The following is a 21665-nucleotide window of genomic DNA, read 5'->3' on the forward strand; positions in this document are numbered from 1 at the left end:
AATACAAGCAGTCACAGAAGAACACACAGCGAATGGACAGAGAGGGCAGCCAATGGAGGGAGGGGGGAGAAATCAATTAATCAATCTTAAAAAAAAATTGCCCTTGTGAATCCACTGGGAGGATGACTGGGTGGACGCCAATGTCTTAGTAAGTCCACCCCTCCTGCAGCCCTGCCATGGACCTACATGAGGGGTGTGAGCCTCAGATGGATGGAGAGAGCAGCAGACTCGAAACGCAAGTGGAAACACACTTTCATGACGTGGGACAGTTGGCCACATGCCCCTCCCCATCTCAATTATTTCTCTCTGTATCATCTTACTGAGCATGCTGAATTTATTCGATTGGATTAAACGCACTTGTGCCATGAAGCTTTCTTACACCCACTGTCTGCGAGATGAAGCCCAGCCTGACCGGTGGATTGCAGTCTGGTTTGTCCCTCCCTCCGTTTCCTGACCACCCCATTCGCCCCAGACATCTGCTCTCCTCGCCTCCATGCCTCTGCTCCCATGTTCCCTCTGCCCAGAACGTCTGGCTCGTCCTCACCCCCGCTACTAGCTCATCGTGGAAGCCGCTCTACAGCCCTGGCCCCCTGTGCTAGCACTCAACAGGTGGCACTGCCACCACCCAGTGCCATGCTCCTCTCCCACCAGACTGGGAGAGCAGGGCCCCCATGTCACGAATTCCAGCGTGGTCCCTGGTACTTCCTAGCTTGGACAGTAAAGGAATGTTCACCCCGATCTACTAATGGACAGCAAGAGTACTGGGATTTTCCTAACTTAAAATTTAACCTTGGCTCAAGTGAATATTTTCCTACCACGGGAAGTTTTCTACGCTCCAAAAAAATCTCAACAAGGTCAAGCAAATCCATATATTGCTTGGCTTTATGTGACTCCGTCCCTAAAACACTTTTTGGAAGACCTATATAAAATGAAAAGGAGTGAGCCGATCATTTATGAACCTTATTTAGAACTGGTTTCACTAATAATCCCAGGAGGCCCTTCTTATTAATTAAACAATTCAAACATCTACTCCACAAGTTTTAAGTAATTTTCTCAACTTGGCAAACACAGGCAACTCTAATCTGCTTTTGTCCCGAGTAACAGCAATGATAATAGGGAAGCAGTTTCAAAGAGTATTTGCATATGTGGGGGGTAGGGGGTGATGCCCTCATCTTTCTCCCAAGAAACTCAAACACAAGAAAAAGAAACTTAGTATCATTTCCTTTGACAGATAAAAGATTAATCATCCTGAGTAAAAGTGTCCTAGCACAGGCAGTGGTTCATCAGGGGACGTCACTTTCATTCCACTCAAACTTACATCCCACCATTACAAATGAGGGGCACACCATGGTATTCTAGGGAATAACTATCCAAACGGATAACTGTTTCTGAGAAATGGTCATAGGTCCTCCTGGACGGGTCTCTTGGCCCCCAAGGCTAAACCCATCTCTCAGAAGGAATTGTTCCAAAGGAAGTCATTCTCTGAACCGTGGCCAAATGAGTCAGGATCAGCTCCTTCCTGCTAAAAGAAGTAGAAAATGAAAGGCTGGCAAGGAGGAAACAGAAGGCCTCCGAGCGGCCTTTAGCCTTCGGGGAAACTTAGAAACAATAGCGAGCCTGTTCACGTGGATCGCGAGAGCCAGCCCCTCTCCTTCATCCCACCCTGCCACAGAGCCAGGACTTTGTGTTCAAGCAGATATCATTGTTAGGTGTGGGGGGAAAAAAGAATTCCCATCGTAATAGGCTGAGCCATAGGAAATTGCCCCAAACGATCAAAGACCAGCAATCTTGTCTGGTTCGAGTAAACTTAAAACACGACCCCGTCCCCAGGCACTCAACAAACCTAAAATGCAGGCTAGATGGTGAGATGGGTGGAACTGCCAAGAAAACCCAAGCCACACCAGCCTCCCCGAAATCACAGCTGTTGTTAAAATTATTTCACAACAGACAGGCTTTAAATCCTAAGGCATGCCTGTAACCCACCAAGGCCCTCTTCAGCAAGGAAATGGCCCCTCACGGGGCCTGGGGTCCTGTAAGACAGGCTTGTCGGAGCAGGGTGGCGAAGGAGCGCGGACGTACCTGGAGAGCAGCAGTTTGCCCTGCAGCTGCAGGTCCGCGGCGCAGTCCTCCGAGCGGCAGTTCCTCTCAAAAACAGTCTGTGAGAGAGACACAATGGGAGAGTTGGAACAGGATTCTGATGGCGGATGAGTCAATAACAGCCAAGGGCGTGTTGCAAATCAGCAGGGGAGCACTTCCTGTTAAGGGAGGAAATGCTCCCAGGGGATCCCTCCAGCCTCTGTGCCCACCTAAAAGAAACCAGCACCCCGGCTTGGTGAGGGGCCCCTTTTCAAGGCTCCAAGGAAACACAAGTCCATGGTGGACTTGAGGTCATGACTGCTTTCTAAAATTCAGATTCATTTCTTAGTCCACTGAAGTGCTTTTTATTCCTCCCCACCCCCTCGGTGTTTGCATTTGCTGTATCTATTTGTTATGTGCTCGTCTTCTTTTTAGGAGGCACTGGGAACTGAACCCCGGACCTCCCATGTGGGAGGGAGATTCCTAATTGCTTGAGCCACCTGCACTCCCTGCTTTGTTAGGTCTCTCATTATGTTTTCCTCCTTGTGTCTCTTGTTGTGTCATGCTCACTGCGCCAGCCCATCATGTCTGCTCGCTGTCTCTCTTGTCTTCTTCAGCAGTCACAGGGAACTGAACCCGGGACCTGCCATGTGGCAGGTGGGAGCTCAATCACTTGAGCCACATCCGCTTCCCTGAAGTGCTTTTACAAGTAGCTTTTTCATGAAGGGTACATGCTCTTGGCTTATCTGAAAATGTCTTTTAGATGTTTGCAGATGTGAATGAAAAATAATCTAGTTGAGAAAAAAAATGTGTAGATGATAGTCTGGTCATTTCCCTTCTTTTTGCTCTCTGGGAGAGGGGGAAAAAAATCTATATTTGATGGGGTTCTGCTTGAACGACAGGACCACTTTCTAATTTTCAGTCCCAAGGGGAAATGCAGAAGGCATGACGCTGAGGGATACCAGACAGGCAGAGGGAAGCCTGTCCCGTATCTAGGTGGGGCCGCCAGCACTTAACAAGGACACAGAGTCCTTTCTCCAGCCAAAACTGGGGCTCAACAGCCAAAACCCCACCCATGGGCTCTGTGTGCCAAACCCCGATATATTTCCAGAGGATGTGGGACAAGCCTGAGCAGGCTCGCATCTTTGATACGAGGTCTGCTGGGAATGGTGAGTGGCATTTGGAGAGGGGCTAAAGCTCTCTCTGTGGGAAACGGAGGGCCTGCCAGTTCTCCCCTCAATCGGGGCTCAACCTCTTTGGCGTTTCTCAAATCTGGACGGCAGCTTCCCTGAGACTGGCAGAGGCTCTGCTCTCTTTAGACAGCTTTGATCATTTCAGGGGATTTGGAGAAAAAGAGACTTTTCCTTGGCCATTTAAAAATTACTATTTATTCACGATTCAACTTCTGTAGTGTCATTGTTCGTGTTCAGGATTTTTTTTCTCCCCACAGAATATTGTTCCCTCCCACAGAATCCTTCCAGAATGTTCCATCAGGCCAGCACGGACTCCAGCCAACTCGTTGGCCAACCAACAGTCTAGATCCAACCGAGTAATTTTGCCTATGGAAATTCATTTTCCTGTGCAACATTTTCAAAAGAGTAGAATGTCCCAGCCAACATTCCCTCCCTTGATCATGGGGGGAAAATCTCACGGAAGTCTTGGGCGCAAAGGGGACACGCACAGGTTCTTTCGGCTATCACGAGGAGCAAGGACCGAGCCAAGTTTCCAGAAGATTTCAATGTAAGGCATCCATGTTTCGTTTGCCGTCTCGACAGTGGTGGTTGGGAGCGGTATGCACCTCAGAAAAAACATGTTCTTAAATGTGACCCATTCCTGTTGGCATAAGCCCGTGGTCAGTAGGACCTTTTGATGAGGTTACTCCAGTTAAGCTGTGGCCCAGCTCGATCAGGATGGGTCATAATCATATGACTGGAGTCCTCTAGAAGAGCATGAAATTCAGAGTGCGAGAAAACCAGAGGGGGCAGCAGAAGCTGAAGGGGAACAGAACCCCGAAGAAAAGGGAGCGACCAGGAGAGGCCACCACGTGCCTGGCCACGTGACAAGCTGAGGACCAAGGATCGCCAGCAGCCAGCCCCAGAACGCCACGTCTCCAGGGAGAAAGCACGGCCTTGGTGAAGCCTTGATCTGCACTTTTTCCTAACCTCAAAACCATTTAAACTGGCTAGTAAGATAGGGAATCCACAGATGGATCTGGAAGCTGGCAAGAAGTCCATGTGGACATCAGTAACCCCAAGATGGCTGCTGGAGGACCCTCCCCAAGATACTGCCACTCAGAAGAAGACTTCCTCCAGAAGCCAGGAGAAGCCCGGATATTCCCCAGGCCTTATCATTGGGCCCTCATGGGGGATTGATGGGTGGGGTAACCAATCAAAGCAGCAGACAGCTGGGACTCCTCCCCTGCCATCAGCAAAGGGGTGGAATAATTAACAGTCTAAAAAGCAGGTGCGAGGCCTGAGTGTGTGCTCTCTTGCCTGTGGACCCCTGTTCCTGCCCTCTGTGCACCGCTTTTGCCATTTTTCCTCTGCCATATGGCCACGCAAATAAAACCTGGGCGTTAATAATCTATCATAGGGAATTGTAGCCTATACAGAGGGCTATAAATCAGCCCTCTTTATCACTTTTCAGCCCCTTCCTCTGTACCTGGGACCCCTGCTCTGTTATTTTCTCCCATTTCTCATCCCTCCCTGCCTGAATAAATCACTGACCCAATTCACCCAGTGTGCTCTTCATTTCTGCAGCACAGTCAAGAACCTTGACAAAATCCGGTAACACCATGAGTGAATAAATTCTCATCATTTAGCCCGACCTGTTTCATGGCATCTGCTTGAGTAGCCAAGAAGCTAAGTCATCGACCAAAGAAAAAACCGGAGGAAGTGGGTACGAGGGCGGCACGGATGCCTCCGGCGCCACGAAAGGAAGGCAGAACTGAGCTCAAGAGCAGCAGCGGGGCTCCCCTGAAGCTATCGCAGTGTAAGCCTGAGGGTGCCTCACCCACACGGCCCCTGCCAGGTCTTGCGTCCAACTTTGTATTCATTCCTTATGCTCTTTTTTCTTAAAGCGGGTCCCCTCTCCCCACATTCCAAATCCTAGAAGCTTCGAGGCCCATAAAACCCAGCACGGCCCTGGGTTACACTTTCTTCCTCCCACGTGTTTCACAGCTGAGACCGGGTGTCTGACTTCCCGACTTGAAAGGCGGGCTGGTGTGCGGTGAGCCGGCCCACGCGCAGTGCTGATGCGCGCCAGGGGTGCCCTGCCACGCAGGGGTGTCCCCACGCAGGGGTGTCCCCGCGCAGGGGAGCCCCACGCGCAAGGAGTGCGCCCCGTAAGGAGAGCCGCCCAGCGCGAAGGAAAGTGCAGCCTGCCCAGGAATGGCGCTGCCCACATGGAGAGCTGACACAGCAAGATGACGCAACAAAGAGAGAGACAGACAACAACAGAAGCGGACAAAGAAGAACATGCAGCAAATGGACACAGAGAACAGACAATGGGGGTAAGAAAGAAATTTAAAAAAAAAAATCTTTAAAAAATAAATGGATAAGAATAAAGGTGGGCTGGGGGCGGGGGGTGGAGCAGATGAGAGCAGGAGAGGAGCCCCCCCGCCTCATGCACAGGAGCTGGGCCCGGCCCTCCTCCCCTCACGCTGCCCCGGCTTCTCTGACCTTACCACGCCCCACCTCGGGGCTCCCCCCTACGCGGGTCCTCAACTTCTCCCCTTCCAGCACCCCCTAGCTCACATCCTCTCACCCTTCAACACGCGAAGACAGACCCTCGGCACGTTCAGGCCCGGCCGTGCACACCTCCCATTCCACGTCCTCTGCCTGCCGCCGCTCATCTCAGGTGCGATGACTCAACCTGCAACCGCACGTTTAACGTCTGTCTCCCCTGCTAAAAGCACGCTCCGTGACAGCAGGGATGGCGTGAGCCTCAGCCACCCCTGCGCGTGCCCGCAGCGCCCGGCACGTCGCAGCCGCTCGGTCAGCACCGAAGACCACGCGACGCTCTGAGACGTGGCGTGGCCACGGGAACGCGCAGCCCAGTGGCGGCGGCCCCAGTTCCGGCCACCGCTGGCCCACGGCCCCTCGGCGCCAGGGCTGGCGCTCCCTGAGCAAAGCACCCGTCCCGCAGTCACACGGAGGCCCAAGGCCTGCTGGCGAGGCGCGCGTGCTTCGTCAAAGCCCGTTTTCCTTGGGCTTTCCTTCCCTCGTAATCTGTTCTCTGTTTCCGGCCCCTGCAACTGGATTCTCTACCTATTCAATCTAGTGTGAATTTCCGTCCTACAAAGGCAAACGCGGAGTCTTACGCACTCGCAAATACATATACGTGTATAGATACACGCAAGCACACACATGTATACATATACGTGCACATGTAACATATATGCGAGTGCACACAGATACCCTAAGTGAAGGCTTCCGCTGAGCAGCTAAAATTAAGCACACACTATAGTGAGAAGATCAAGTATTAGATTAGAAATGGAGAAATTAAAAATCCAACCCTCGTTTCACTGTGTTACATTCAGAAAATTGTCTTTTTCTCCCTCCGGGACTGAGTCTCTTCATTTCTGTGAAATGAATATCAAAATGTTGTTAATCCAGATCAGCAGCCCCCCCAGGGTGGGAGGTCTGAAGTTATGCTGCTTTGTTTTAGGCACTGTGCATCCCAGTTTATACCAGCAGATGTGAGGCAACTTTAGTGCAAAGGAGTGAAACTCGGCTTCCTAATTTATGCTAAAATAAGAAGACAATGGAAGCAAAGGGTCAAGGTGAATTTACCTCTGCGCAGCAGATGGTGCTTTCCCCAAATGGATGCAACAAAAGCTCCCATTGTCCTCCTCACCACGTGACTGTGACACTCCTGCCTTGGAGAGGCCTGTCTTTTCTCCTCTCGAATCTGGGTGGACTCTGCTGGAAATGACACCCTGGGCTTTCCAAGGCTAGGTGATAAAAGGCAATATAGCTTCCTCCTGGCTCGCCTGGGACACTGGCTCTTGGAAAGCAGCCACACTGCTGTGAGGACGCTTCCCACGGAGAGGCTCCCATGAAGAGGAAATGACGGCATCCCCTTGAATGGAAGGGGGTCCCACAGCCCCCGGGGCAGCTGCTGAGCTGACTCCACGTGGAGCGAGGACTAGCTGTCTCCTCCAAGCCCTGCTCCAAGCACAGATTCATCGACAGAACAAATGAGTGGGATTTGAAGCCCCTGAGTTTAGGAGGGGGCTGTAACACAGCAGTAGATTTCTGCAACAGCCCCCCAACCTACTTGCCTCCTCTAACCTGGGCAACGCTGTGAACAAAAGTGGGTGCACCTTCCAACCCCAGTCAAGCCTTCACCCGGGTAAGGCCCTTCCCCATGCTGGGAATGCAGTTTTTTTTGTCAGTTTTTTAATTTTTAAAGATTTACTGATTTATTTATTTCTCCACCCCCCGCTGTTGTTTGTGCTTGCTGCCTGCTGTGTCCATTCGTTGTGTGCTCTCTGTGTCTGCTCATCTTCTTCTGGAGGCACTGGGAACTGAAGCCAGGACCTCCCATGTGGAGGGAGGAGCCCAATCGCGTCAGCCACACCCGCTTCCTGCTTGTTGTGTCTCTCATTGTGTCTCCTCGTTGTGTCAGCTCACTGCACCAGCCCAGCGTGTCAGCTCGCTGCCTTGCTTGTCTTCTTTAGGAGGCACCGAACTCAGGACCTCCCGTGTGGGAGGCGGGCGCCCAACTGCTCGAGCCCCATCCACTCCCCCCCATGGTTATTTTATAGATAAAACAGCAAGACAGCAGGAATCCAGAGACCCAAGTCACGCATGGGAGGGTCTGAAGTTGAAGCTCAGAGCTCCTGTGTTCTGGACCTGGATTACTCTCTCTGGGCAAGGAGGCATTTTGTTTCCTAAAGAACTGACAAGCCTCTCTCTGGGGCAGGAGCGGGGGCAGACTGACACATCAGCAAGCTCCAGGGCCACCTAGAGTTCTAGGAGCAAGCTGACTACTTCTCCCTTCCTGAGTACAGACAGCCCAGATGCTTCCTGAACCAATGGGCCGCGCGCCCGATTTTCCCCACCAGCTCCAACGCGGGCCTCAGAAAAACTCTTCCTGCTTTTCCTGTGTCCCCCAAGTCCTTGGGATAAGACAAGCTTGGCGACCTGGAATCAGACAAACCAACCAGTCTGGAAGCAATTGTCCCCCGCCCTCCTCCTCTGGTCCTACCTGCTGGTTGGCCAAAACCCTGTCGATTCATTTGCCTGGAAGCAGCTTTTCCGGAGAATGGAAACAGATCTAAGACGCTGTCACACCTTCTTCCTCGCTGGCTAAAGGGGGGGGCCACACCACGCTCACAGGTGACTGCTGCTTCATTCCTCAGGCTCCGGGCTGCTGTGGTCTGGGACCCCACAGCCTCTGCCAGCACAGACTGGATTTCCAGGCTGGCTGCCTCCTCACCCCGGGCCCCCCCTCAGGTCTGCTTGGAAGCTACCCCGTTTTCTTTTGCAAATCCTTATTTGACTTCTTTTAGAAAAGGGCCAGCAAATTTTTTTCTGCCAAAGGTCAGATAGGAAATATTTTTGGCTCGGGCGCCGTGTAGTCTCCGACGGCTCAAGTCTCTGCCGTTGTGGTACCCGGGCAGCCGTCGACAATACCTAAAGGAAAAGGCATGGCTGTGTTTTGACATCCTATCTTCCGAAAACACTGGCAGGCTGGACTTGGCCCATGGGCGGTAGTTTGCCAACCTCTGTTTCCAGAACATTCGGTTTTGGGTATCTGCATTCCCTTCCAGCCAAAAGAAGAGGGTAAATCCAGCTCAGGCTGCATTTTGCTCTGGGCCAGAGCACAGAGGCGGCATCGTCCGGGCTTTCCTTGGGGGTCACGTGACTTGGGGTTGAGCACTCAATGGCTGGTCAAAGCTGACCTCAGAAAGGAAGACATCCAGGATGCCCAGGCCTTGGGGGCCCACTTCTCCCCAACGTGGCACTGGAAAAATGTCCTCTTTTGGTCTAGTTCCAAGGAAAAGGCAGATTCCAGCTGTCATGTTCAGACGGGGGGCGGTTTCCTGGACTCGGTAATATTTGCTTGAACCAAACCCACGCTTGTTTACATGGATCAGACACTGTTTATAGGGTTGCTCTGGCAACCGAGTCCCCTGCTGAGGCCTGAAGGATTGGGACAATTGGATTGGTGGGAATAAATGCTTTTCAAATAATCCATCCCACCGAAACCAGACGGGAGAGCTATTTTTAAGCTCAAAAGATTGAGACACTCCTTTGCGCAATGGCTTCGCCGTATGATGCTGCGTTCTACCCAGATGGTGGGAACAGCGCAGCTGTGCTGGTGTCTCTCCCATCGTCCCACGGAAGCTCCTGGAAGCACCAGGCACGCGTAAGTCATGTCTGCAACCCTGACACCTCGGCCAGGGTTCGAAGATGCTTGCACGACTGTCGTCACCTGAGTCTAAGAGGTTTTCTCCTTCTGCTTTTGTTTCAATGGCCCTTTTTTCCAGAATCTGGCCCATTACTGGAGCTCAGAGTGGTCCCAGTGCCCAATGACTCCCTGACACGGGAACCAAAGGCTCGTCACGCGGTGCTTAAAATTCAGGCCACACAGACATACTCGCTCTCTAAAGAACACCACATCCATTCCTGTCAATGAAAGACAAATGCTTCGTGAAATGACAGCAGAGAAAAGTCCTCTATTTCAGCGTCTTTAAAAATTGTCTTTTCAGGTTTTGAAATCACGGGAGGAGGAAAAAAGTGCCCCTTGTCTCCCTCTGAACACAAACACGGTCCCAGTTTTGTTTCGTGCTCCTGTGGGAAAACTGGCAGCGATAAATTGTTCTGCCTGTGGAAATCCCTTGGTTTCCCCTCCATGGCTCTGCAGGTGGTGGCAGTGTCCCTCCACCAAAGTGTCACGTGGATGATCCCGTTCAGCTCCCGCGACGAACTCAAGAGGAGGCTGAAGTTGTTCAGCCAGGCCCTGGATTCCAGCCCAGTGCCCTCCCCGGGTCCGCCTGGGCCTGCTTGGCCTTTTCCAGACTGTGTTTATGTCCCTCTACAACCCCCAGCCACAGCTTCCCTCCTAGGGACTTCCATGGCCTCCCAGGGCTGGAAATTCTCCCACTGATCTCCATCCTAGAATCGGTTGTGCTCTCAGTCGCTTTTCTTTTCTTAAGCTCTTGCTCATTCGTTCTAACAAGAGGCAGGAAATGCAATCGGCCAGTTTCAAGGGACCAGTGCTGTCAAAGCGAAGGAAGAGTATGCTCGTGCCACACTGACAAGCTGTCGTAGCAGATGTAGGCACGCAACTGGGAGTGAGAAAGGAGGACCCTAAACTAGAGAGGAGCCACTGGAAGCATTTCTCCCCACGAGTCAGACTTCTCCCCACCGACCAGCAAGGCCACCCCTACATAAGCCTACGGCGGCTGAAAATTCTTTGATGAATTCCCAAAAGAGAGAGATGATAGCCTCGACCTAATCCATTCTTGTGGGTGTGAGACCCTTTCGACTGGACTAAGTCAGCGAGGCGAGACTCAGGCTGAGGCTCCCGCCTCTCGCTGGGTCTGATATAAACAGCCACACACAGGTAAAGGAAGCTCCGCCATATTCGATCCTGCCCTGTGAGAGAGAAGACTGCAGGGGAACAGAAGCCCCGAGAGGCCCAATGAGAGATGAGCCATCGCCTGATAGCTCAGGCAGAGCGGCTGACACTGACAGAGGCGGCTGGAAGGAGACTTGCCTGGGCCCTGTGCCCTCAGTGGGGGGAGGCGAAGGCCAGCGGCCACCTTGCTTTGCCCCGAGGCTGGACGACAGGCTCACCAGCAGCTGACTTTAGGGAGAAAGCACCTCCGGTGGTGCCTTGATCTGGGCATTTCACAATCTCAGAACTGTAAGTTTTACCCCCAAATAAATCCTCTTCCTAAAAGCTAGCCAATATCTGGTACTTTGCATTGGCAGCCTTTGGCAACCTAAAACATGGCCCCAGCGTTTGATTTCCTAAATCAACTCAGAAGATCATGAGAGGGGCTGAAACTTTTTTCCTAGACAGACACTGCCCATGGGGCACGTTCCTTTGCTAAAACACACACATACACAGCGGCAGGTTTTAAATAAGGCAGGGCAATACAGAAGCAAAACTACCAGACATGAAGATTTGGGGGAAAAGTGTTTTTTTTTTTTCTGAAAAAATGTCTCAGATGATTAGAACAACCTTCGCCTAAATTGCAAAGATAAAACACAACACTAAAGAAGTAGTTTTTCAAGTTCACCCCACCCTTGATAGATGCAGGCATCCACTTTCCTCTGCCCTTAGACATAACCTTGGAGTGGAAATCTTAGAAAAACAACAGATGGAACCAAAAACCCCCTTCCCCTGGTCAGCGAGACGTTTAAACTATTTATTTTTCTCACTTGTACTTGAAGCTAAAAGATTTCTACACGTGTTTCACAATGGTGCCCTTTCTGAAAAGAATATTACTCAGAAGCTGATGCCAAAGAATATAAAAGTGGGTTGAACTGGGTGGAACAGGGGTGGAGGTGGGGAAACTTCCTCTCTCACCCCCTCTCTGCTTCGGCTGGACCAAACTGCTCCCCTGAATCCAGGTTGGAGGGTCTCTGAACGCTTTTTGGGTCTAATGTCTGAGTTACTCTGCTTTCTCTCCTCGTCCATCCTCCCAGCTCCTCCACCTTGCATTCCTTCTGCAGCGACATTCACTCATGACAATGAAACTGAACCTTGTAGCCATAAACAAGAGCATTTTTAACCAGATGGGCACCTTCAGCTGGGAAAGTATTTGTTAAAGCCCAGGCTATAAAAATAGTGGATTTTCACAGGCATGGAGCTGGATTCCTACACACGCAGCCAATGAAGGGGCTTGGGGAGGGGGGACAGATGTGCCAGTTCCAAGCACCATGGAGGCCCAAAGTGTATAACTTCACCACGACTGAAAATGAATATTAAAGCAGCTCGCTTTTCCCTTGAGAGGTGAAAGAGTGAGTAATCTGAACCTTTTCATTTGCCAGCAGTAGTTCCTCCATCTGGGTTTTCTAGGGCACAAATACAAGGTGGTATAGGTAAGTCATTGCCGTGTACACACCACTACCCTGCCCAAAGGGAATTCCCAAAGGACTGACTGAGCACATTTCTTTTAATTACACAGCTCTGCTGACTCTGTTTATGAAGAGACACTGAGGTGATGTCCAACATTTGCAGGATGATCCAGCCCTGTGTTCTTTCAGAAGGGTTCTTTAAACTGAGCATCTGCTCCAGGCGAGGCACTGGGCTAGGCACTGGGGATCAGCAGCAAGTAAGGGAAACTAGGTTCTGGCCCCCACAGGGCTTCCATTCTAGCGATGGAGATAGAAAATTGGGATAGATGTGATGAAGAAATCAAATTGACAGCCAAGCCAGGGTAGTCGGGGGATGGTTCACTGAGGAAATGACATTTAGGTTGAGACCTAAAGAATGAGGAACTTGCCATGAGGAAAGAGCAGGGAAGAGCTTTCTAGAAGCGGAATTAGCATGTGCAAAGGTCCTGAGGCAAGAAAAGGCTGAGAATGTTTGAGGAACTGAAAGAAGAGCAGGATAGCTGAAGCACAGAATGTGGCACCATCATTCAGGATCTTGTTGGTTTTAGCAAGAACCTAATTTACTCCTAAGGGCAGAGGGAAGCTACGGGGGGAGGGGAGGGTCAGAAGAGGGGTAGATTATGCAGGAGAGTGACCCAATCTAGGTGAGAAACGATCGTCCCCTTCCCTGGGAGGTGGCAGTAGAGATGGAGAGAAGAGAAGGATTTCCTGTGTCATTTGGGCTTGTGGTGGTACGACTGTCTTTTCTGTTTTGTTTTTTTTTTGAGAAATCAATTTTATTGATAAGTATTAATAAAGCATAAATCCACCCAAAGAGTACAAACAATGGTATTCAGTGTAATCACATATTTGTGCATTCATCACCCCAGTCATTCCCAGAGCACTTTCATTATTCCAATAGCAACAACAAACAAAACTCATCACCTCTCAGTGTCCATGTGCCTCGCCTGCTGTATATACCTGTTATTCTTTTTCCTTCTCTCTAGTATATTTGTATTTGTATTTTGTAAGAACAGTCTTATATATGCAATGTCACCCATATTCACGTTTTACATGAGGTTTTACTATCTTATACAGTCCTATGTTACATGTTTAGCTTTCCTTCTAGTAACATACATGACCTTAGAATTTCCCTTTCAACCACTGTCACACCCATACGCTAGCACTGCTAGTTACAAACAGCATGATACACTTTAACCATTTCTATTCATTTCCAAAGATTTCCAAACAACCTTTTCACCAATTCTGCACAGATTAACCCTCAGCTTTCCAATTCCCTACCCTCCTCCTATTTTCTGGTGACCTATACTCTAACCATTAACTCCACGAGCTTACACAATATATTTAGTTCCTAACAGCACAGTCCTACAGTGTTCGTCCTCTTGCTGCACTCAGCCCAATGTCCTCCAGGTTCATCCATGTGGTCACAGATGACTGTCTTTTAAGAAATCTGGTCCGACGGGTCATCTCTGAATCTTCCCGTTTGAGATAAGCAAAGGGGCATCCCTGGGACTGACAATCCCAAAATGCTCACCTGTGGCACTGGCCAGATCCCTTTGATGGCGCTGGAGCCAACTAGTAAGATAGGAAGTCAATAGGCAGATCCGGAACCTGGCAAGAAGTCCATGTGGACATCAACGACCCCAAGACGGCTGCTGGAGGACCCTGCCTAAGATTCTGCCATGCAGAAGAAGACTTCCTCCAGAAGCCAGGAGAAGCCCCGGATACTCCCCAAGGACTTTATCATTGGCCCTCATGGGGGATTGATGGGTGGGGTAACCAATCAAAATGGTAAATGGCTGGAACTCCTCCCCTACCATTAGCAAAGGGGTGGGATAATGAATGGTTCAAAAAGTGGCGCAAGGCCTGAACGCTCTCTCTCTCGCCTGTGGACCCCTGTTCCTGCCTTCTGCATACCACTCTCGCCGTTTCTGCTCTGCCATGTGGCCATGCAAGTAAAGCCTGGGCTTTTACAATCTATAATGGAGAACTGTAGCCGGTAACTCAGCCCTCTTTATCCCTTTTCAGCCCTGTCCTCTCTACCTGGGACCCCTGCTCTGTTATTTTCTCCCATTTCTCGTCCCTCCCTGCCTGAATAAATCACTGACCTAACTCACCCGGCGTGCTCTTGAAATTCATTTCTGCAGCGTAGACAAGACCCTAGACAAAATCCAGTAATGGCGCCATTGCTTCCTACTGGAGGGGCCACGGCAGCCACGGACCTGCTGAGACTGAACACACCTGAGGGGAAAGGCACCGGCACGGGGGAGCCCCTGCCACGTCGGAGCGCCGGTCGCACTCACGCCGCGGATTACTTTGTTCTTTCTTCCTCACGACACTGTCGGGCCAGCTTGGGGAGGAGATGAAGGCTTCCAGAAGCTGGAGAGAGTGGTACCTAAGGCCGCCTCACATTTCAGTGCTTTGTTATTACAGCTAATCCCACAGTCACCCGGAGGTAGACAAGCATCACCCCAAGCAACAGGTGAGGCAACAGAGGCTCCAAGGGGGGAAAGGACTTGCCCAGAGCCACCGAGGGAGCACCTTCTGCTGTGGGAGAGGACCTGGTCTCCTCTTAAGGCTGTGCTCCTTCCCCAGAGAAGCCAAGCGGAGAGAGGAGCCCGGGGTGCTCTGAGGTGTGGACTGTATTAGTTTCCTATTGCTGCTGTAACAAATCACCATGGGTTTAGCGGCTTACACACAGTGCAGATTTATCATCTCACTGTTTCGTAAGTTAGAAGTCTGGGTGTTCTCTGCTGGTTTTGCTGATACAGATATCATGAGGCCAAACCAAGGTCTGAACTCTTATCTGGGGGTCTCTGGGGAAGACTCTGCTCTTCCAGGTTCACTCAGGCGGTTGGCAGGACTCAGTCCCCTGTGGCTGCAGGACTGGGGTCTCCATTTCCTGACTGACCCTCAGCTGGGTGCCTCTCAGCAGCCGAAGGCCCCCTGCGTTCCTTGTCACGCCGCCCCCTCCGTCTCCAACACCTGCAGCGGCAGGTCGGGCCCTTCTCGCACCTCCCATCTCTCAGGCTTCCTCTTTTCCTGCACCTCTCTTATCCCTTTGCCATCTGTTCTGCCTCCAGCTGCAAAGTTCTCTTCTTTAACATGGTCCCTTGATTAGGCTGGGCCCCCCGATAACCCCGGACACTCTCCCTATCTTAAAGTCCTTCAGTACCTGTGAAGATGGAGCATGGTCACAGCTTCTGGGGTCAGGGCGGGGTCCTCTGGGTGACCCGGGGGCCCCCTGCGGAAGCACGATTCAGAATCGGAGCTCTGGCTCTGTGTACAGGGTTCGAAGTCAGGTCCCTGCCGTGGCCACGGGTGTGCTTCCCCGAGAGAGAAGGGTAAATGCCCTCCCGTGACCAGTCCAACCACAGGGCTGCTCCTTTCCCAGCAGGTGGGCCACCAGCGACTTTTCATGACTGTTTTATTTAGTTCCGCACTCACTGTGTCAACAGCCGAGGTCAACTCCTATTTAATGAGGAGTCAACAGCAAGCCAGAGGTGTTTCCAAAGACTCCCCTCTAGACCGTCCGGGTCACTGCGGTGAGCCCCTCCCTGGGCCTCCCGTCTCGCCGAAGCCCAGCTCTGGCCCCTCCCCACGCAGAAGGCGCAATGCTCTCCTGCTCCCTGAGAGCCCAGGCCACCTCCTCCACCAGCGAGCAGCCCCCCACGGAGCCTCAGACCGTCCTCCCAGCCCTGATGGCAGCACCCCTCTGTATTAGTCAGCCGGAGGGGTGCTGGCGCCAAACGCCAGAAATGGGTTTTTATAAAGGGTATTTATTTGGGGGAGGAGCCACAAAGCGTAAGTTATTTCCCTCACTAAAGTCTATTTCCACATGTGGGAGCAAGATGGTGCCAACGTCTGCCAGGGTTCAGGCTTCCTGGGTTCCTCCCTTCCAGGGTCTCGTTTCTCTCTGGGTTTAGGATTCCTCACTTCCTGGGGCTGGCTTCTCTTTCCTCTGTGAGCTTACTTCCAGCTTAAGGCTTCAGCATCAAACTCCAACATCAAAAACCCTTAATCTGCCCTTTGCCATGCCTTTTATCTGAGAGTCCCCACCCACCAAGGGACAGGGACTCAACAGCCTAATGATGTGGCCCAATCAAAACCCTAACCATAACTCAATCACGCTCAGGTACAGACCAGATCACAAACGTCATCCAATATCTATTTTTGGAACTCATAACCATATCAAACTGCTACGGCTTCCCCTTAAGTAAGAGGTGTTTGGCCACAGGAAAGACAGGCAGTCCCTATTTCTCTGCAAGTCTGTCAAAGCCCTCCAGCCTTCAGCGTCCAGATCCTACCTGCTCCTTTAGACTCAGGCTAACTTCCCCTCTCTCCATGCCAACGTCTCCTTCTCAGCCGGAAGTGGTCTCTGCAGTGAAATTCACACGTGCTGCCCCGGATCCCACTCTCTGCTCTGTGAAAGTTATTCCTGCACCATCTGTCTGTCCACGGAAGGCAGCCAAAGTGCTTTCTCTTTCCATCAAGGCCTTACACGTAGGAGGCACTCAACTGACTCAATGGCTCCTGGAATTGGAGTCCTTTGAAATACTTCGCTGGTGAATGGATAAGGGGGGCTGTTTTTAAATATCAACTATCCCCCAAGGAGAGGCAGGCAGGTCTCTGCTTTCCTTAAATTTTAAGATGGCATGTATGCTCGTCAGGCCATAATGGTGGGACTGCGTGTCCTGCGCCCGTGCTTCCAGAGCACCCCCAATCCCAATTCTCTCAGCTTCGGTGGCCAGTCCACTCTTCACCCACACAGTATGGTGCCACAGCTGGACCCCGGAGCCCACCTTGTCTCCCTGTTCTGTCACTGTCAGTGCAGGTCTGCCACTTTCAGCAGACCACCGGTGGAGCAGACCACGGCTCCAAAGATCACTAAGATTTCACCCATCCCTTTGCACACTCTCTTGTTCCCACAGTGGGCTTGGTGGCTTCCAGTTGAAGAGCTGAAGGCATCTAAAATAGTTCAATCCTAACTCATGTTACAAAATATGATCTAAGGAGCTCTGATGAGTTTATTCCTCCTATGAAAGAGGTGAGGCACTCTTTGCGTTTGCTCTGCTTTCTTGACTGGCCTAGCTCTCGGAATCTTTCTTCCCATCCCACTGAGCCAACATCTGGAGGACACATGGAGGAAGATCATGAAATTAGCTTTTTTTTTTTTTCATATTCAGGAAAAGGAGTATAAGCAAAAATTGCTCTCCCAGAGTATTTCTCAGACTTCTGGACAAGCTTCCCAATCTAAGAACAATATTTTTCTTGTATTTTAATTTCAATCGAAGTTATCATATGGTTAAAAAAATAATAGCCCCCTGCTGCATACCTCCCCATTACTCTCCAGGGGCAACACCTATTACCCATGTCCTTTTATGTTTCTCTCAATGATTACTTCCATATCTCCAGAAAACATGCCATTACTGCTCTTTCTTAACTTGTCAAATCTAAACATCATCTATCGAATTCCTGCTCTGATAGATGAGGATTGATCTCCCTCGCATCATGGCCCATTCTCCTCAACCTTCCTAATTTCAATAGGCAAGTCATTATGTTTAATTCCTCTGTTGCAGAGGTTCTCAAACTTTAGCTGCATCAGAATCACCTGGCCAGCTTGTTAAAAAGCAATTTTGTGGGCCCCAAATCCTGAGTTTCTGATTCAGCGAGTCTAGGGTGGGGTCCAAGAATTTTCGTTTCTAACAAGATCCCAGGAGATGCTGACATAGCTTGTTCTGGGTCCAACTTTAAGAACCATTGCTCTACTGGTTGCACCTGCAATTTCTAGTAATAAACAGCTATTCCTTGTCTCATAAAGTTCTGCAATATCTCTTGACTCATTAGTTTAAAAGGTAAAGATGACTACAGAATTTGTAGTTATGTTTTTCTGTATTATAAGTAGAAATCTGATTTTGGTTTGATTGTAGAGAAAATCAATAAAGAATTCTTATGTTATTATGGCTACATAATTACTGTTCACAGTAGAGCCAAGACAAGTGTCATGATTAAATATTCTCCTCTACAGCACCGAAGTTAAAACTTGTGGAATACTCAACTTCTTATACCTAAGGGAGACTGTTTCTATTATCAAGATCAAAAATACTCCTTTATACTCTTCTCCTTGCTCAAAAGCCTACCACATTTTAATTTGTTTTATATGTGAACCATGACACATTGAACTTATTTCTATTTTTCCTGGAGATTTTGATTGCCTTTAGTTTTTCTTATCTATAGCAGAAATATACATTCTATCTTCATTGTATCCTGAATATCTGTCACTTTTTCCTCATCCTGTTATACTGCTTCATTCTTTCTGAAGGCCAATGATTCCCTGCTCAAAATTGGATCAATTGCTTGTTAGATCTACTGGGTTGTTGTTGTTTTTGTCACTGGGGGTTAGGTCCACAGTTTCCTGTATCGACATCTTGTTCCTTACTGTTCCCTTGTTTGGTTGGATTACATCTCAGTGATTTCCTTCAAAGAGTTATTAGGGAGGTAAATTTTCTGGGTTCTGCTTGTCTAAAAATGATTTTACTTTAATTTTATACCTTTCTGTTAGGCAAAGTATAAAATTTAGATTCAAAATCACTTTCCCTCAGAATTTTGTTTCCTTATTTCTCTATCTTAACAGCCTCCAATCAAGTTAATAGGAAGTCTAGTGGACTACTTGGTCTGACATATGTCTCCACTATCACAATCCTGCACTCCCTTATCCTGAAAGCATTTAGGATTTTTCTTTATTCTTTGCAGCACTGACATTTCAAAATGATGTGTCTAGAATATTTTTGGTTTATCTTGCTTGTGAGTTGATGGGTCCTTTCAATGAAAAATAGTATCTCTTCTCTAACTCTGGGAAATTTTCTTCCATTATATCTCTTACAATTTCCTCCTCATTTTTCTGTTCACTTTTTCTGGTATACCTATTTCTTAGATGTGGAACCTTGTAGAATAGTCCTTTAGCTCTCTTTTCTTTCTTATTTGTCTTTTAGCTCTGTTCACTGGGAGATTTCTTAATATTTTCTTCTAATCCTTCCACTGAATTTTTGGCTCTGTAACTGTAATTTTAATTTTCAAGAACATTTCCTTCCTATTCGATTCTTCTCTTTTAGAAAGAAATACATTCCATTCATTATAAATGGATGGGATATATCCTTAAATTTCCTGTGTTTACTGCACAGAGTTTAAGGTTTTCTTTAAAGAATTTTATAATCTCTTCTATTCTTGGAATTATTTGTTTTCTTTCAAGCCAATTATTCTGTTGATTTATTTCGGACTTTCATTTTCAGGCATTACATCTTCCTCCAATCTTGGGTTTCCTTTCATATTTAAGAATGAGGTAATAGGGCTGAATGGAAAGTCTGTGGATATATCTGGGGGGATGGTAGGAGGGGAAGTTAGCCCTTAGAATGGAGGTTCCAAATATCAGAAGAAGTAAGGCTTTCCTCTGGGAAACCAGCCACTCCCCACCTCCCCACATACAAACTATCCCAAGCAATTTATTCAATAATTTAGAAGAGAAAATGTCTGGTTGCTAGCAAGTCTGCATCCCTGAAGCATGTGGGAGTGAGGACAGAGGGGGGAAGTCAATTATTCCATATACCAACCTTCACGTCACACCCCCTCCCTGTTTCTACCCCCTCTGTAACTGCTGGCCATGGCTGCAGCCTCTCTGGTTCCACGGGTAGACAGATTCCCAAGCCCTCTGTGTATAGTTCAAGGTTCCATCACCGTTCCTCCAGAAAATTACCAACTCTATTCCATCATCTTTCCTCCATCTCTCGCCAGCTGATGCCCCGTCCCCTGCAGTGTTTTCTTCCCTGTTGTGGATTAACTCATTTACAGTCATTACAACACGTCTTGGGAGGCACAGACATAAACATTAGTGCTTGCTTGACCACCTTAAAGTGACCAAAAACAGGATTTTAATACTAATCTGCTTCTGAATCATTGGCTTTGATCAGGCTGCTTGAACCTAAAAGTGTCAGCAAAGGTTCTAAGATGATGTTCATTAAAGGATGTCCACTTCGCTGCCATTGATGGATTTACAGGTATAAGAGTTGGGTTCACTGTGGAAGATATGTCCAGGGCTAGCAAGAGGCTGAGCAGAGTCGGTAGCTACCTTATAGTCATTTCAGAGACGAATGAAATGATTCCCAGTACCCTGAGTTTGGACTATTTCCATGAACAAAACTATGGGTGAGTTGCTGAGGTCAGCAGGAGGTCATCTGAGAATGCAGAGAAGTTCTAGGACTTGGAGACTAATGATGGAGGAATTATCATAATACCGTGATTTACCGAGGCCCCAGTCTGACCTCTTCTCTCCACTTGATCGTCAGGAGATGACATTGATTTCTACTCCTCAGTCATCAGCCCCTTGTCCTGCCTCTTCATCTTCTCTTTCTCTCCTCTTACCCTTGCCTTCGTCACACTTCCCCTAAGGCCAACCATCCTCTCCTGCCCCACATAGATACCTGCTATCCTCGTGGTCTCTCCCCTGACTCCACCAGAGCCTGCTCCAAGAATCAGCAGGGCCACTGGTCACCTGCAGGGCCACCTGAGTCTTGGAAGATGTCTGCGGAAGCGTCCTAGTACTGCCAACAGGCTGTGCGTCTATGTGCAGTGGGCACTCTTGGCCTTGCTATATTCCCATTACAATGTCTACCCCCATCCCCAGCTGACGTGAGTGTTGGTTGCTAACGGCTCACAGCGGCCCCTTCTCCAGAGCACTGTCCTCAGCTAAAGGGAGCCTGCGTCAAAGGGGTCACACAACCCTTCCAGCCAACGGCTGGCTGATACAGGGCTCAAGATGCCAGCGCCCTTGCCTCAAGGAGAGAACAACTCCCTGGTGTAGTTGATGCCCCACAGTCCCTGGTGGACCAGGCCATGGCTAGACTTTCGCTGAGATCACATCCTTGCTCAGCCTCCTCGCCTCGCTCGCTTCCTTCCCGCTTTCTCCCAGGGACCACGTCGCCCTCGAATGGTTTACAGTTTTTGAGCCGCTGGACAACAGTCTCAACGTGTTGGAGCACACGGTCGTTAGAAGCTTTAAGGTTCTGACCTGATTCTTTTGGGCAATCTTCTGTCCCTTCTTCCAGCGGAGCACGGGTGTCAGGGCCGGCAGCTCCCGCTCCTCGTCCCCCGTCACGTGCTCGCCAAGGCTGTAGGCTGCTTCGAACACAATAGGGCTGATCACGTCCTGCACCCTCCGCTGAAACAAAAACCAAAGGCGCACGTTAACAACTCCTTCCGGGTGACGGTGGCCCACGTTTACAAAGACGGCTCATGTGACTCGCCCCTACGATCCTCGCAACCACCCTTGTAAGGTAGGATTTCCTGACTTTCATATTTTCAGTGAGGTAATGGGGGCCTTGGACAGTTTATGTCGTGTCGCTAGGTGGGGTGCAGGGTGCCACATAATCTTCCCGTTAGCATATGGAAGGCATTATTTCACTCATCTTCCAAATATTCTTATAAAACGAGTTGGCGGGCGGGAGAGCATCTGCTCTC

At 49.6% G+C, this 21665-nt stretch overlaps 1 protein-coding gene across 2 annotated transcripts in view; it reads right to left on the reverse strand.

Moving 5' to 3' along the window:
- The window catches only part of ITGA9 (integrin subunit alpha 9), a 391370-nt gene that overhangs the window by 170330 nt on the left and 199375 nt on the right, over positions 1-21665 (reverse strand). For both annotated transcript variants that reach the window (XM_058290624.1, XM_004471164.3), the window contains exons 16-17: positions 21217-21366; positions 2080-2156 (exon numbers count right to left, since the gene is read on the reverse strand). In XM_058290624.1, the coding sequence (XP_058146607.1) occupies positions 2080-2156; positions 21217-21366 (227 nt within the window). The remainder of the gene's footprint in view (positions 1-2079; positions 2157-21216; positions 21367-21665) is intronic.

The sequence above is a fragment of the Dasypus novemcinctus genome, chromosome 31 (assembly GCF_030445035.2).
Source record: "Dasypus novemcinctus isolate mDasNov1 chromosome 31, mDasNov1.1.hap2, whole genome shotgun sequence".
Taxonomy (NCBI): Eukaryota; Metazoa; Chordata; class Mammalia; order Cingulata; family Dasypodidae; genus Dasypus; species Dasypus novemcinctus.